We start from the raw sequence: 12990 nt of genomic DNA on the forward strand, positions 1-12990 counted from the left end.
CATAAAGTTAATATACCTAGCGGAATAGAGCAACAATCTCGAGCTGTCAAACGTAACCGAAATTGGTTTTCATCTATGTGAAAAATATGTGTACGTATACACTTACACAAGCATGATTGAACATGAACTCTATGAGATTAAATTGTCAACGTGCGACACGTGCCGACTGGACGTCAAAAAAAGAGTGCTGCTGTCATGTATCACAGGTCTCTTTTTACCACGCTAACACTGCGTGGTAAAAAGAGACCTGATAGTGACATCTCTCTTGCTCAGACCTTTGTTTCTCTATTCCGCTAGGTATATTAACTTTATGTTTCAGACAGAAACCCGACGCGTAGATGCATTTCTAAATTTGTATGGATTTGACAGATTTGCATGACGTCTCGCGCAATTGAAATCTGTCAATTCAGTACAAATTTTTGTTGCTTTCTGAATAGACCCTTAAATTTATTTATCTGGTTAAAATCAATTCCGTTATAAGTTTTTCATTTATTTTCAGGAAGGGTTGGGCCTCCAACATGAAGCTCTCCCTAGTGTTCGAGCTTCTGCTGATATTCGTGCTGCTCGCCTTCGCAGCTTCCAAGCACGTTGGTAAGTTATTGTACCATCGAGGAAATTGATTCCTATGCAGATGACGGACCTACGTCATCAAATCAATGTTAGCTGTGTTCGGTCGGCTGGGTTTTTCATAACGCGACCAAACTACATACACAATAGACATAACGACCAGTAGTTCGACTGCAAAGAGACGGACAGGTTTCAATATCTGTCAAATTCGTCGGGTTTCACTAGGATTATGAACGGAATGTGCCTCGCGCTGGCTGATATAATTTATTTTTAAATATTCAAAATAAAGTTTTCAAAATTGGATTCTGACAATTTTAATCGCATGTGCCAAAACACAAACAACAATACGACCAAAGAGGAACACGTCTATCGAATATGTCATAGTTTTAAATTCGTATGTAACAAGTTAACAACCCTAGCGACGATTTTCGTCATTATACGTCAAATTTAAAAATTTCAACATCAGTTCTAAGTCGGCATACTCTATCATTCTGTCTACTCTGCTACATAGGTCCCCCATCTGCCTAGGAATCAACTTCTCTGATAGTACAACTAGACGATGCCTGCAACTTCATTGCGTCATAAATAGCACTGGAACCGTTCTTTTTCCGGGATGAAAAGTATCCTGTGTATGTCCTTTCCCGGGACTCAAAGTATCTCCATACCAAATTTCAGAAGAACCGGTTCAGCGGCTTGGGCGGGATGACGGAGAGACACATTTTCGCATTTATAATATTAGTATGAATATATTATGGATAAGTACTTTATTTTTTAACTAGATGACGCCCGCAACTCCGTTGCGCCAAAAATCGTTTATCGCGCGGGAACCGTACATTTTTCCGGGATAAAAAGTATCCTATGTCCTTTCCCGGCACTGAAAGTATCTCTATTCCAACAGATAGATAGACAGACAGACAGATAGACAGTTCCTGCTCCTGCTGTTTAGTTTTCACTACTATCGGTATTACTGAAGTGCAAGTATAGTGTTTTTTACACAAAACCTTGCCCTGTAAATTAGACCTATATAAACGTTTAACTAGTCTACATTCTTTATCGTATCATGACTATTTTAAATTGCCAACCGGAAATTATAAACTGCACTTCGTATTGCTACTCTACATAATTTATAGACATCCGCCATTAAACTAAGGGCTTTCACTTCCATTTTATTTTTTAAACTGCCTATTCGCCAGTTAAATAAAAAATTTTTGCTAGCCCAAAAAAGCATAACGCTGGTAAAGAAGTTTTTTTTTAAATGTATGCCCCATTTTGTAAAATATTCTTTGGTTAAAGTTAATAAGAGCCAAAAGTGTTACTAGTCCATTATTACATAATAATTATTCCTAGCTATTTGACCGAACTTTGCTCGGTATTCGATAAAACACGAATAAAATGACATTTTCTAAAAATGATTCCTAGCTAGATCGATTTATCGCCCCCGAAACCCCGTATATTATACTGAATTTCATGAAAATCGTTGGAGCCGATTCCGAGATTCCATTCCACAAGTCGGCGTTATATCTGAATTCTGATCAGTAGATACGTCCTGTAAAGTACACACTTCACATAAATTATTAATAATGACTCGAATGACATTTTTCTTTTCATTTTCAGCACTTGCCTGTATTCTGTTAAAGTAGTTATTTGTTAATAATGTTACCACTAAAATTAATGACATAACTTGTGTATTGCATTTTCGCGTGTTGTTTTTTAAGTTATTTAGTCGTATAATGCACATTGCGTGCGCTTTATGAAAGTAATCGTGTCGCCTGGTATACAAACTTTAAACGTTTTTTAAGAATACTTTATAGGATGTATCCGTATTTCGTGTTTTCGATTGTACGAAGAGAGAATTCGCGGGCAAATACCACTATTTTTCATTTTTCTCTACGCTTGTAGCTCTAGTAAACGCAGAAATATTTATAGGACTTTACTCTTTCCACCATTAATCTTTTAATCCAGTGAGAATCTTATTATCATTATTGACATACTGCAGGCAGGACTGATTTTTTATACGCCCTCTAACGTACTATTACCGGAACACGGATGTTGCCAAAACTCCCATTCATAAAACACATACCTATTTCATAAAATCAATTTTAAATATTCCAGGTCATAAAAATAACAAGAAGAGTATACAGAAAGCAACCGATACTGGCATCAAGATAGAAGACAACAGTATCAACAAGTACTGCAAATGTACAGAGTCGCTGTGCAACTGCTGTAGAGACTTCGCTGTGCCAGTTGTCAATTTAAACGGTCCAGGTAATATTATATTTTAAAACTATACGATGCCCGAAACTCCGTTTCGCCAAACGGTACGGAACGGTAAATTTTTTCGGGATAAAAAGTATCCTATTTCCTTTCCTGGGACTTACAGTACCTCAATACCCTAGAAAATTGGTTCAGGGGTTTGAGCGTGAAGAGGTAACAGACAGACAGACAGACACACTTTCGCATTTAAAATATCAGTATTTTAAAATCTTTAAACTGTCTTCACTCTACAGGCATTGTGATAATTTCGATGTTATAACTTACAAATCTATTTAAGCCTTATTAATTAAAATCGTATGAATAGTTGAGATGCTACGACGAAACATGCTATTAACATGCATGCATTAATACGTGGGAGAGCCATGCTTCGGCACGAATGGGCCGGCTCGACCGGAGAAATACCACGTTCTCACAGAAAACCGGCGTGAATCAGCGCTTGCGCTGTGTTTCGCCGAGTGAGTGAGTTTACCGGAGGCCCAATCCCCTACCCTATTCCCTTCCCTGTCCTCCCCTATTCCCTTCCCTTCCCTCTCATATTACCCAATTCCCTCTTAAAAGGCCGGCAACGCACTTGCAGCTCTTCTGATGCTGCGAGTGTCCATGGGCGACGGATGTTGCTTTCCATCAGGTGACCCGTTTGCTCGTTTGCCCCCTTATTTCATAAAAAAAAAAAAGATTGCAAAAATTGCTTCCTAACCCAGCCATACTTAAATACCTGCTGCCTGTATGTGTTACTTTCACAACTCAAAAGAATATTCAGCTAGTCGCCTGTAGTCACAAGTGACTAACTTTCGTAGTTAATACGGTTACAATACTTTCTTAGTTAAAATGTATTCAATTTGGTATTCCAGGATGCGCATCGTTAAGGTACTTGAATGGCGACAAAATGGCAGTATCATTGAGCTTTGGCAAGAAAGTCATCACTAACCGAACACTTTCAAGTAAGTTCTTCAAAATCACATTACAATCAAATTACTTAATTTTCAGAATATATACCTAATTGTTCCATTTAAATTATGAAATTCAATTGAAAGGAACTTTGAAAATCAAGTCGAAAAATATTTTGCATACAAATAATTCCTTTACTATACATTTACAGGTCAAAAGCCAAGTCCTGTTTGCATGCCTCTGCCAGGAGGCGTTTCAAAATTCTGTGGACGAGTGTACAATATTGCGAGACAAGGAGAAGAGTTCAGAGCCTGCTTGGGATTAGAACTACAAGCTAAAACCACCGTTGAAGCAGCTGTACGAGTTTCTTGCTTCAAATTCGGACCAAGAGGTGTAACGTCGGAACCAGCAGATCCGTTACCCTTGGTGCCGCAAGACGAAAAAGTGACGGATGACGATGACGATGATGATGATGATGAAGACGACTTTGGTTTAGACACTGACGATGACGATGATGATCTTGATGATGATGACGACGATGACGATGATGAAGGTACGTTTATATAACACTATTATTGTACAACAGCTATACTCGTAAACGTAAAATAATTATCTTAAGAAACAAACAAAGAAAATTTAGAGAAAAACACTAAAACCGATTTTTTTATATAACAAAGTAATAAATGAAAGTAAGTCGTAAATTAGCATTCATAAAGTAATTTTGCCACTTTCTGCGTTTCAGGTGAACTTGAAGGTGTTAACGACGTCGAAAGTGCAGATTATACCGGCTTTAGTCTCCTCGGTGACGATATACTAGGGGACTTGTTTGGATCATCAGGTGGCAAAAAGACTAAGAAAACTCAAAAAATTAAATCTGTTTCGACAACAACGACAACCACAACTCGAAGGCCACAAAGGCCAACCCGACGACCATCGAGGAGACCTTATAGGACTACGACCGTTCGAAGCACAACAGTTAGAGTTCGTCCAGGACAGGGAAACCGTAGACCAATAAGGAAACCGACCCAGCAACCCAGTGCCCCTACTGTACCGGATGTCCCGGCTGAATCTGTAACTGTTGCAACTATTTTCAATGCAGTTTCTTCTGTAGCAGAAAGTATGAAGCCACAGATGACTGATATAACTGATACTAAAGCTGAGAGCACATCGAATATTCAATCCCATGTCATGTCAGTAATTCCTATCACAGCTAAAATTCCCGTCGCCGAACCGTCCACTACTCTTAAGGCTGAAACAACTTTCCACGACGATGGATTAGAGTCATCACTGGCACATATCACTGGTCAATTATCTCTGTTTCCAGTCACACAAATCATTCCAACCGATATGAAAGAACCAACCGCAAAACCTACTGAACAAATGACATACGAAAAAGTTGAGACCATCACACCGAAAACTCATTCATTGATTCCTTTTGCAACAACTATCGAGGACGATAGCCCCGAAGAAATGGTGCAAATAGTGGATACGCTCGATTCTCATTCTCAGGAACATGAGGCAGATAAAGAAAATGTTGCAGAAGAGACAAAAGTTGAAGAGAATGCTAGCAATCACTATGAGGGACTAACTTTGCCAAGAAAGAAGCATAGAGGTTTTAATTTAGCAGATCTGGATGTGCTCGATTTAACACAGATCGGTGAGAGTGTCGGTCATCAACTGGGCATATTTGGAAGACACAAAAGGCAAAACAAAAATAAGGAACCCAGGCCCCAGAACATAAGAGGAGCAAACGATTACGACGATATTCTTGGACTGGAAACCCTGAGTGACTCCCTAGGTCTTCCCGATATTGACGACATTGCCAGAAAAGACAGACGAAGACAAAATAAAATGATGCGCAGTTGGTCTCAGCCACAGTAATTTTTCTAGATCCTACTACTAATACTTAATTATTTATTAACTTATTTATTGAAACTGTAAATAGTAATCTTAGAATGTAAATTATTTATTTTTCGAACGAGTAAACATTTTTCAACTTCCTTTAGTTTTTGTTTTACCCTATTCTACTATTAGCCCGGGCGCGCACTAGCAGCCAGGCCGCAGCGGCGAGGTCGCGGCGGCCAACGAAAGTATGGTGTGGCCGCTTGACAGCGTGCGGCCAGGTGCGCGTGGTCTATGGCGGTTTCATACTAAGGTATCTCGATCTCGATGGCCGCCGCGGCTTGGCCGCTAGTGCGCGCCCGGGCCTTACCTACCTATTCTTCTTCAAGTACATTAATAATTTTTTAACAGAATAAAGTCATGTAATATGGGGTAATAATTACAATGGGGATAAGAAAATAAAGGTATAATAATAAATTTTGTAGATAAAGACGTCGTTTTTTCCCCCAAAAAACAAACTTAAAAACGCAAGAGCTATGTGCTCATAGTCATTCATGATTAGATTTGTTTCAATTGTTGCTATTATATAAGGGTCATTGGCTATAATAAATAATTTATTATTTTATTTAACGAGTTGTTGACACAATGTCATGCATCTCAATTCTCAAGTAGATTGAAGCACAAACATTTGCTTTGAAGTCTAAATCGTGAAGACAAATTATTTTAGGTTGTTATGTATCAGTTATTATTATTGCAACGACAAGGAATAAATCAAAACTCAATTTTTTTTTATTCAGAATAATTTTTTGCAAATGTTCTCTGAACGTCGGGTATACACTGGTGCCTACTGGTGCCTATAACATGCAGAATATAGAACACTTCATTATAGAACATTTGATTCTAAATAATCATGGAGGTACCGTTTCCCTTGACAGTTACCTGTACTTACATAGAATTAGTATTCTATTGATTTATATACTTACCGCTTTAAGGCCGTAAATGCATAATTCATGTGACACCTATCATTTCACAGTGAATGTGTGGTTATGATGTAAGGGTTGTAAGGAGTTTTTTTTTTTTATGAAATAAGGGGGCAAACGAGCAAACGAGTCACCTGATGGAAAGCAACTTCCGTCGCCCATGGACACTCGCAGCATCAGAAGAGGTGCATGTGCGTTGCCGGCCTTTTAAGAGGGAATAGGGGATGGTAGGGAAGGGAAAGGAATAGGGGAGGGTAGGAAAGGGAATAGGGTAGGGGATTGGGCCTCCGGTAAACTCACTCACTCGGCGAAATACAGCGCAAGCGCTGTTTCACGCCGGTTTTCTGTGAGAACGTGGTATTTATCCGGTCGAGCCGGCCCATTCGTGCCGAAGCATGGCTCTCCCACGTATTTGAATACTAAGTATCGATTAAAAGGTGTGCAACATTTAAATCTAAAATTCAACTACTAAACATAATGCTAGAATGGTGATCGTTGGAAAATATGTATCTAATGAGTTAAACAAAAAATCTGAAAAATTCAAATCTCTACAACTGCTGTTAACAATATTATAATTTGTAAATAATGTTAACAAAATGATTTTGCAGTCAATAGTAAGTTGCAATTCTCAGTGTATCGTATGTTTAGTTATTAGTAGATAGTTGTTGTACTCGTATGGTTTGGTGATCTCTCCCTATCGTAATTGGTTCAACAGAATAACAATTGAACAGAAAATTAGCCGAAACAATATGCATACTTTTAACAGAATAATAGAGATAAATAATATTATTTAAAAATATATTTATATTTTCGCTATGATGAGACAGAATTTATTTTGATGACGGATGGAATTTCGTATTAATTAGGTACAACAATACTCCTATCAATATAGAGGTAATATATTTTGTAAAGAAAATCTATCGGAGAAAAGGGTGAAAATAGATACTTAATAATTATTTCAGTACCAGCCCACGCCTGCTCTTTTAATAGACGCAATTTGTGTGATAGAGGTGTACGCATTTATATCACGAGCATGCGACGAAAGTAGGAATCAATCAATTTTAGTCGCGACTTTCTCTTACATTAAAATTTTAAACTTGTTTGCTGCTCATTCACCGTGCACTGACATCGGGACTCGTATTGGACTGGTTAAATACATGGAGGTATCAGCGGACACAACAATACCAGCTCGAAAGTCAAACGCAACTAACTGTTGTTGTTAATTAGATATATGTCCCGTCATGTGCTTACGTATTTTATCGCTATTTCTCGTAATTTCTCTCGTCGCTTTAAATTCTGCGAACGATTTGAAATATGGTCGGTATAACCTGAATTGTGTTTATTTACTTTTCATAAAAACGAGTTTTGATAATAATTAAATGTTTTAGGTGAATTCAAGGAGAAAGAGGACAAACCGTACAGGATAATGAAAGTCAAAATACCACAAGTACTATGGGAGAAAGCGTTGCAACCTGCACCCCTACTGAAATCCCCGTTGACGGTAGTCGTGCCAGTGTACGTAGCTGATGATGATGATGATGAAAACGAAATAGATGTTAAAGATGGAGAGTCTGAAGTTAATGTTGTTGTGGACAACACCATGATGGATACTCCTATAGAATCAGCGCCTGTGTCACCAGTTGTACCCATCGTAGTGGAAGCATCACCAGTGTCTGCTGATACACCAGAAGTGGAACCATCACCACCAGTTGCTGATACACCAGTGATACAACCATCACCACCAGTGGCTGATACACCAGTAGCACCTGCACCAGTCGCACCAGTACAAACACCTGTAGCAGCGCCACCGGTCCAAGCTCCAGTTGATGATATCCCCCCAGAAGGAATTCAAGGTCAAGTGATAAGGTTTCCCTGTACGTGTGTTGGTGGACAATGTGGCTGCTGCACAGGATCCATCCTGGACCGTTTCAGTATGAAGGCCTGTGGCAATATAACCTTCGTGCCTGAAGATTTCGTCTTTGATGTGAGGTTGTCTGTGAACAATAACACCATTGTTAGACGACGCGTTTCAGGTATGTAACGTTTTTATGTTTCTTGAAACATATTTGAAAATTATTATTTGTTGCTTTTACAATAAAAATATGCCACTGGCAAAATATTTACTATTGCACAAAATATATAATTTAAGTATCATTCTTAGGAACTTTTTGATTTTTTATTAAAAAATTAAAACTCTTTTAAAAAAATAATACATCAAATTAAATTTTAAAATTAAACACCAATGAATATATATTAAGTATAATATTTACATTATTAATACCCGTGAATACGTGCACGCAAAAAGAAAATTCCATGAAAACTGTACGTTTTGCGTTTGTAAAAAGTTGCCTCTGTGTGTCCTAGTTTCTACATTCTGCATCAAATAAATCTCATCTCTTTAAAGATGCATAATTTAATAATATTTGATAACACCATTATTAATTATTATTATTTTCTTTTCAGCTAGTGACCCCCCACCAATTTGCTTCAACCCCAGAAGAGCTCCCTTCGTTCGAATTTGTGCAGAGATCAGCAACATTAGAATACGTAACAGAAATGCCTTTGCTTGCTTGAATATTAATGCTGATATTGGTGGATTTACTGTTTATTCTGCATCCTTCAGATGTTTCAGGTAATTTTATCTTCTTCTATCTTCTTCTTGCAACTTCTGAAAATAAATCGTCTAGAATCTTAATGTAAATATATTGTGCAATGAATAAAATCCTGTTTCAATTGGTCTCATGATTTTTCTATTTCAGTCTCGGATCATCCGGCTTGCAGACAGGTTTGAAGCCAAAACCAGTGTCCTCTGGACCGAAACCGGTGAATTTGTTTCAAAATAGTGCGAACAATAACAACCAAGGAGGAACCATACTGGATGCTGCACAAACGATCATACAGGGCCAAGGAGAGTTGTTTGGACAAGGACCGCTGGAGAACATTGGCAACGCATTAGACAATATATTTGGACGAGAAATTAATTAAGTTATTACAAATAGGCTATTATTTATTAAATTATTTATTTTGATTTGTGTTTATTTTACATCATACTAAAATTAAGCATAGAATGTCACTTTCCTAATCATTTAATGACACTACGAAATAGCATAATCATTTTTCTCCTCTTTTCTTATTTATTTTACCTACTTTCATTAGCAACCTGAACAGTAGCAAAGTTGCTTTGTCCAAAATTAGTAACAAGTAGCTTAAATCACGTAATTCAAGTAACAACTTGTGGAATGAACTGTCACCAGCAGTATTTCCAGACTGATACGACCTGCAAACCTTCAAGAAAAGAGCGTATTCCCTCTTAAAAGGCCGGCAATGCACCTGCAGCTCTTCTGATGTTGCGAGTGTCCATGGGCGACGGTAGTTGCTTGCCATCAGGTGACCCGTTTGCTCGTTTGCCCCCTTATTTAATAAAAAAAAAAAAAAAAAACAACGCTAATATAATCCTTTAAGGGCACTTGACACTTCCATTTAACGGATGTGCATGGAAATTGGAAAGAACTTATTCACACATTTAGGATATAGCCATGTTATACTAATGAAAGGAAAGCTTTTTAAGGCACCGTGAAAGTGGGATTATGAGATTTCGCTGCAACCGGTTACAATGTTGATTCCGAACTGGTATTGTACACACAACCAACAAACGCGTCAACACAATGGGTCGAAACCGCAGTATTAATTATGTATTTATTTTTATGGTGACATTTGCGTGCTTTTTCACGGTTAGCGGTAAGTAGATTTTTCTTCGAATACGCCCTTATTACCGTACGTTTTAGCACACTTTTACTTTTTCTTGCAATTTGCTCATGTGAATGAAGTAAGTAAATGAAATATTTATTAACCAAATCAGAAAAATTGTAAAAAAGGTCAATTGTCACGGATATGAATTGACTTTTTTTACTATTTTTCTGATTTGGTTCTCTATATTATAAATTGTAAAAAAGGTCAATTCTAACGGATATGAATTGACTTTTTTACTATTTTTCCAATTTGGTTCTCTATTTTATCAATTTAATATCATGCATTTGCATGACATTAAATAAAACTTAGTCGCTAGCTGGTTCAATGTTTGATATGATATCCAGACAATCTTAAATATTTTATTTTACACTATTCGGAGAGAAGAAGGCCCAAAAACAATTTTCAATTTTACAGTGATTACATGATAATTAAAATAGGACTGAAAAGTGTTACTGATAAATTAACATAGTAGGTATTTGATTATAATAAAATAAACAAAGGTAACTTTCTGTAAAATAAAAAAATTGTATAAAGTTGCAGTATATTACTATACTTTCTTATTTTAAGGCAAAGAATCAACATCGAACTCCACTTTGAAGAAAGCCCGTGGTCTTGAAGTACCAGATAGTTCTCTTATGTTACTAGATCGCATGAGCGTTAAAAAGTTTGCAACACTAAAATATTACGGGAGACAGAACAACGGCAACGACACTTCCTCTGAGGAAGAAGAAGACACCAGAAGATGCACCTGCAACCTTGGAGTCTGCAAATGCTGTACAGGAGCTTTGCTGGACCTGATCAATCAGAAGGCATGCATGAAAGTCACTTATCACCCAGGAGATTTTGCCTTTGATGTTGCCATGTCTTTGAACGATCGAGTTTTGTATGAAAATTCATTGTCAGGTACTATATTCATATTATGCAGTGTGCAATTAAACACACCGGCCAAATTTTTTTAGTCCACCATTATCATCATGATTCCGTGGACATCCTGATTAAGCATTATTATTGCACCCATTTTCTAGTATTTAATGAAAATATTTCCAAAGCTAATTGCTGGAACTTGATCCCGATTCCAGGAAAAAATCCCAGGCCGATTTGCATAAGCCCGCCACGCATCAACAGTCTGAAGTTCTGTGCCAGATTCTACAACGTTTTCTTCCCGGGGAGGAACTTTCACTTTTGCTTGGCAATGAATGGAAAATGGAGAAACAACGAGTTATACAACTTTTCTTTCGACTGTCTACGGTGAGTCATTGGATACTAGTTTTGCTCTATTTTCAGCATGATCGTAAATACTTTCCTCAGGATAAAATACAATAGAATAGAATACTTAATTATTTATTTGCAGCTATTACTACTAAAAATACACACATAAATAAATAACTTAAATTATGTATTACAACAAAAATGACAATAAAATTCATAAATAAATCAGCCGCAAATTGGACCAAGCTCGGCAGTGTAGCACACCTAGCAGGTATCCAACGCCGGTCTTCCGCTTGACCCATTACTTGACCTCACAGCCGTCCCAAGTCTTCATTCATTGAAATTTATTTCAAATAAATAAAATTTATTTGAAATAATGGAGACACTATTATTTCAAAATATAGGATGTAAATATTATTTGCCTCTATATTTTTGCTGGGGTATCTTTACTGCAAAATGTTGCAGAGATGTTCCTTGCTGATTAGGCATAGTCAATGTACAATAGCAAATAGTGAATTCTTCTTTTATTATAGTGGTCATTCGGTTAACAATAATTTAGGATCGATGTGGCACTCTACATTAAAATGAAGATCTATCAAAGAAATTGAATCATAATAAAATGGTGGTCCTATGCAGTTATTTGGTTAGGTTCTGTTAAGTCTATGATCGTAATCAATCAGCTAGGCATATCATAGCACGACACAATCGTAATAGGTTGGTCCGTATTTCTTTTTACCGCGTTTTTCTAGACAGAGCGCTACAATTTTTTTTCTGTTGATACAAAAACCATTAAATAATTTATTTTTCAGTATGGGAGCAAATGGTATAACGAGAGTGAAGCCAGAGGAAAATGGTGGGCTGCCGATACCAAATCCACAAGGAGGAGTAGATGCTGTTATAGACTCCGGTGATGATGTTGAGGAATACGATGAAAACGTTGTCAAATCTCTATTAAACATTTTCGATGATGATGATAGTGATGAAGATGATGATTAAAACCTAGAATTGTAACATTTAGTAATTAGAATTAAATTATTTAATAAATTAATTTTTAATCGCAATAAAAAACCTTAAATTATATTTGTAGTCCTTCAACAATTTTAAGGCCTTACTAGGATTAGGTAATAGGTTAGTGGCTAACTTACACATTTAAGTGTTAACCGTCAAGTTGAAGAGACTTTTGGGTTAGGTAACCGGCTAATTTAACCTAACAGCCTTTGTTTTGACATTGTTGAGAGTTGAGACACAAGGGTTGAAGGATTGAGTTCTAACTACCCCTTACATTGACAAGACACTAAGGGTGGGTTGCACCAGAGGCGTTGTTATAGCTGTAATTTGTAAATGCCTTATCACACTGGCGATTAGCGAGCGATTTGAAAGCGACGCGACTGCGCAGCGCACACGCCGCGATTGCTCGGCGTGCATGTCGCGACAGCGCAGCGACGTCGCGGCGTGGCGTGGACGCTATTTTTTACACTCG

General features: G+C 37.4%; 1 protein-coding gene and 1 pseudogene across 1 annotated transcript; both read left to right on the forward strand.

The window, feature by feature from the left end:
- Positions 1-518: 518 nt before the first annotated feature.
- On the forward strand, positions 519-5610 carry LOC121730674 (eisosome protein SEG2). Its single transcript, XM_042119817.1, has 5 exons — positions 519-591; positions 2680-2832; positions 3693-3782; positions 3941-4282; positions 4472-5610. Exons 1-5 carry the CDS (start codon positions 519-521, stop codon positions 5608-5610), a joined length of 1797 nt encoding a protein of 598 aa, XP_041975751.1.
- An 822-nt stretch (positions 5611-6432) lies between these two features.
- Positions 6433-12506, forward strand: LOC121730675 (annotated as a pseudogene).
- The last annotated feature ends 484 nt before the right edge of the window (positions 12507-12990 follow it).

The sequence above is a fragment of the Aricia agestis genome, chromosome 9 (genome assembly GCF_905147365.1).
Source record: "Aricia agestis chromosome 9, ilAriAges1.1, whole genome shotgun sequence".
In the NCBI taxonomy this organism is placed as follows: domain Eukaryota; kingdom Metazoa; phylum Arthropoda; class Insecta; order Lepidoptera; family Lycaenidae; genus Aricia; species Aricia agestis.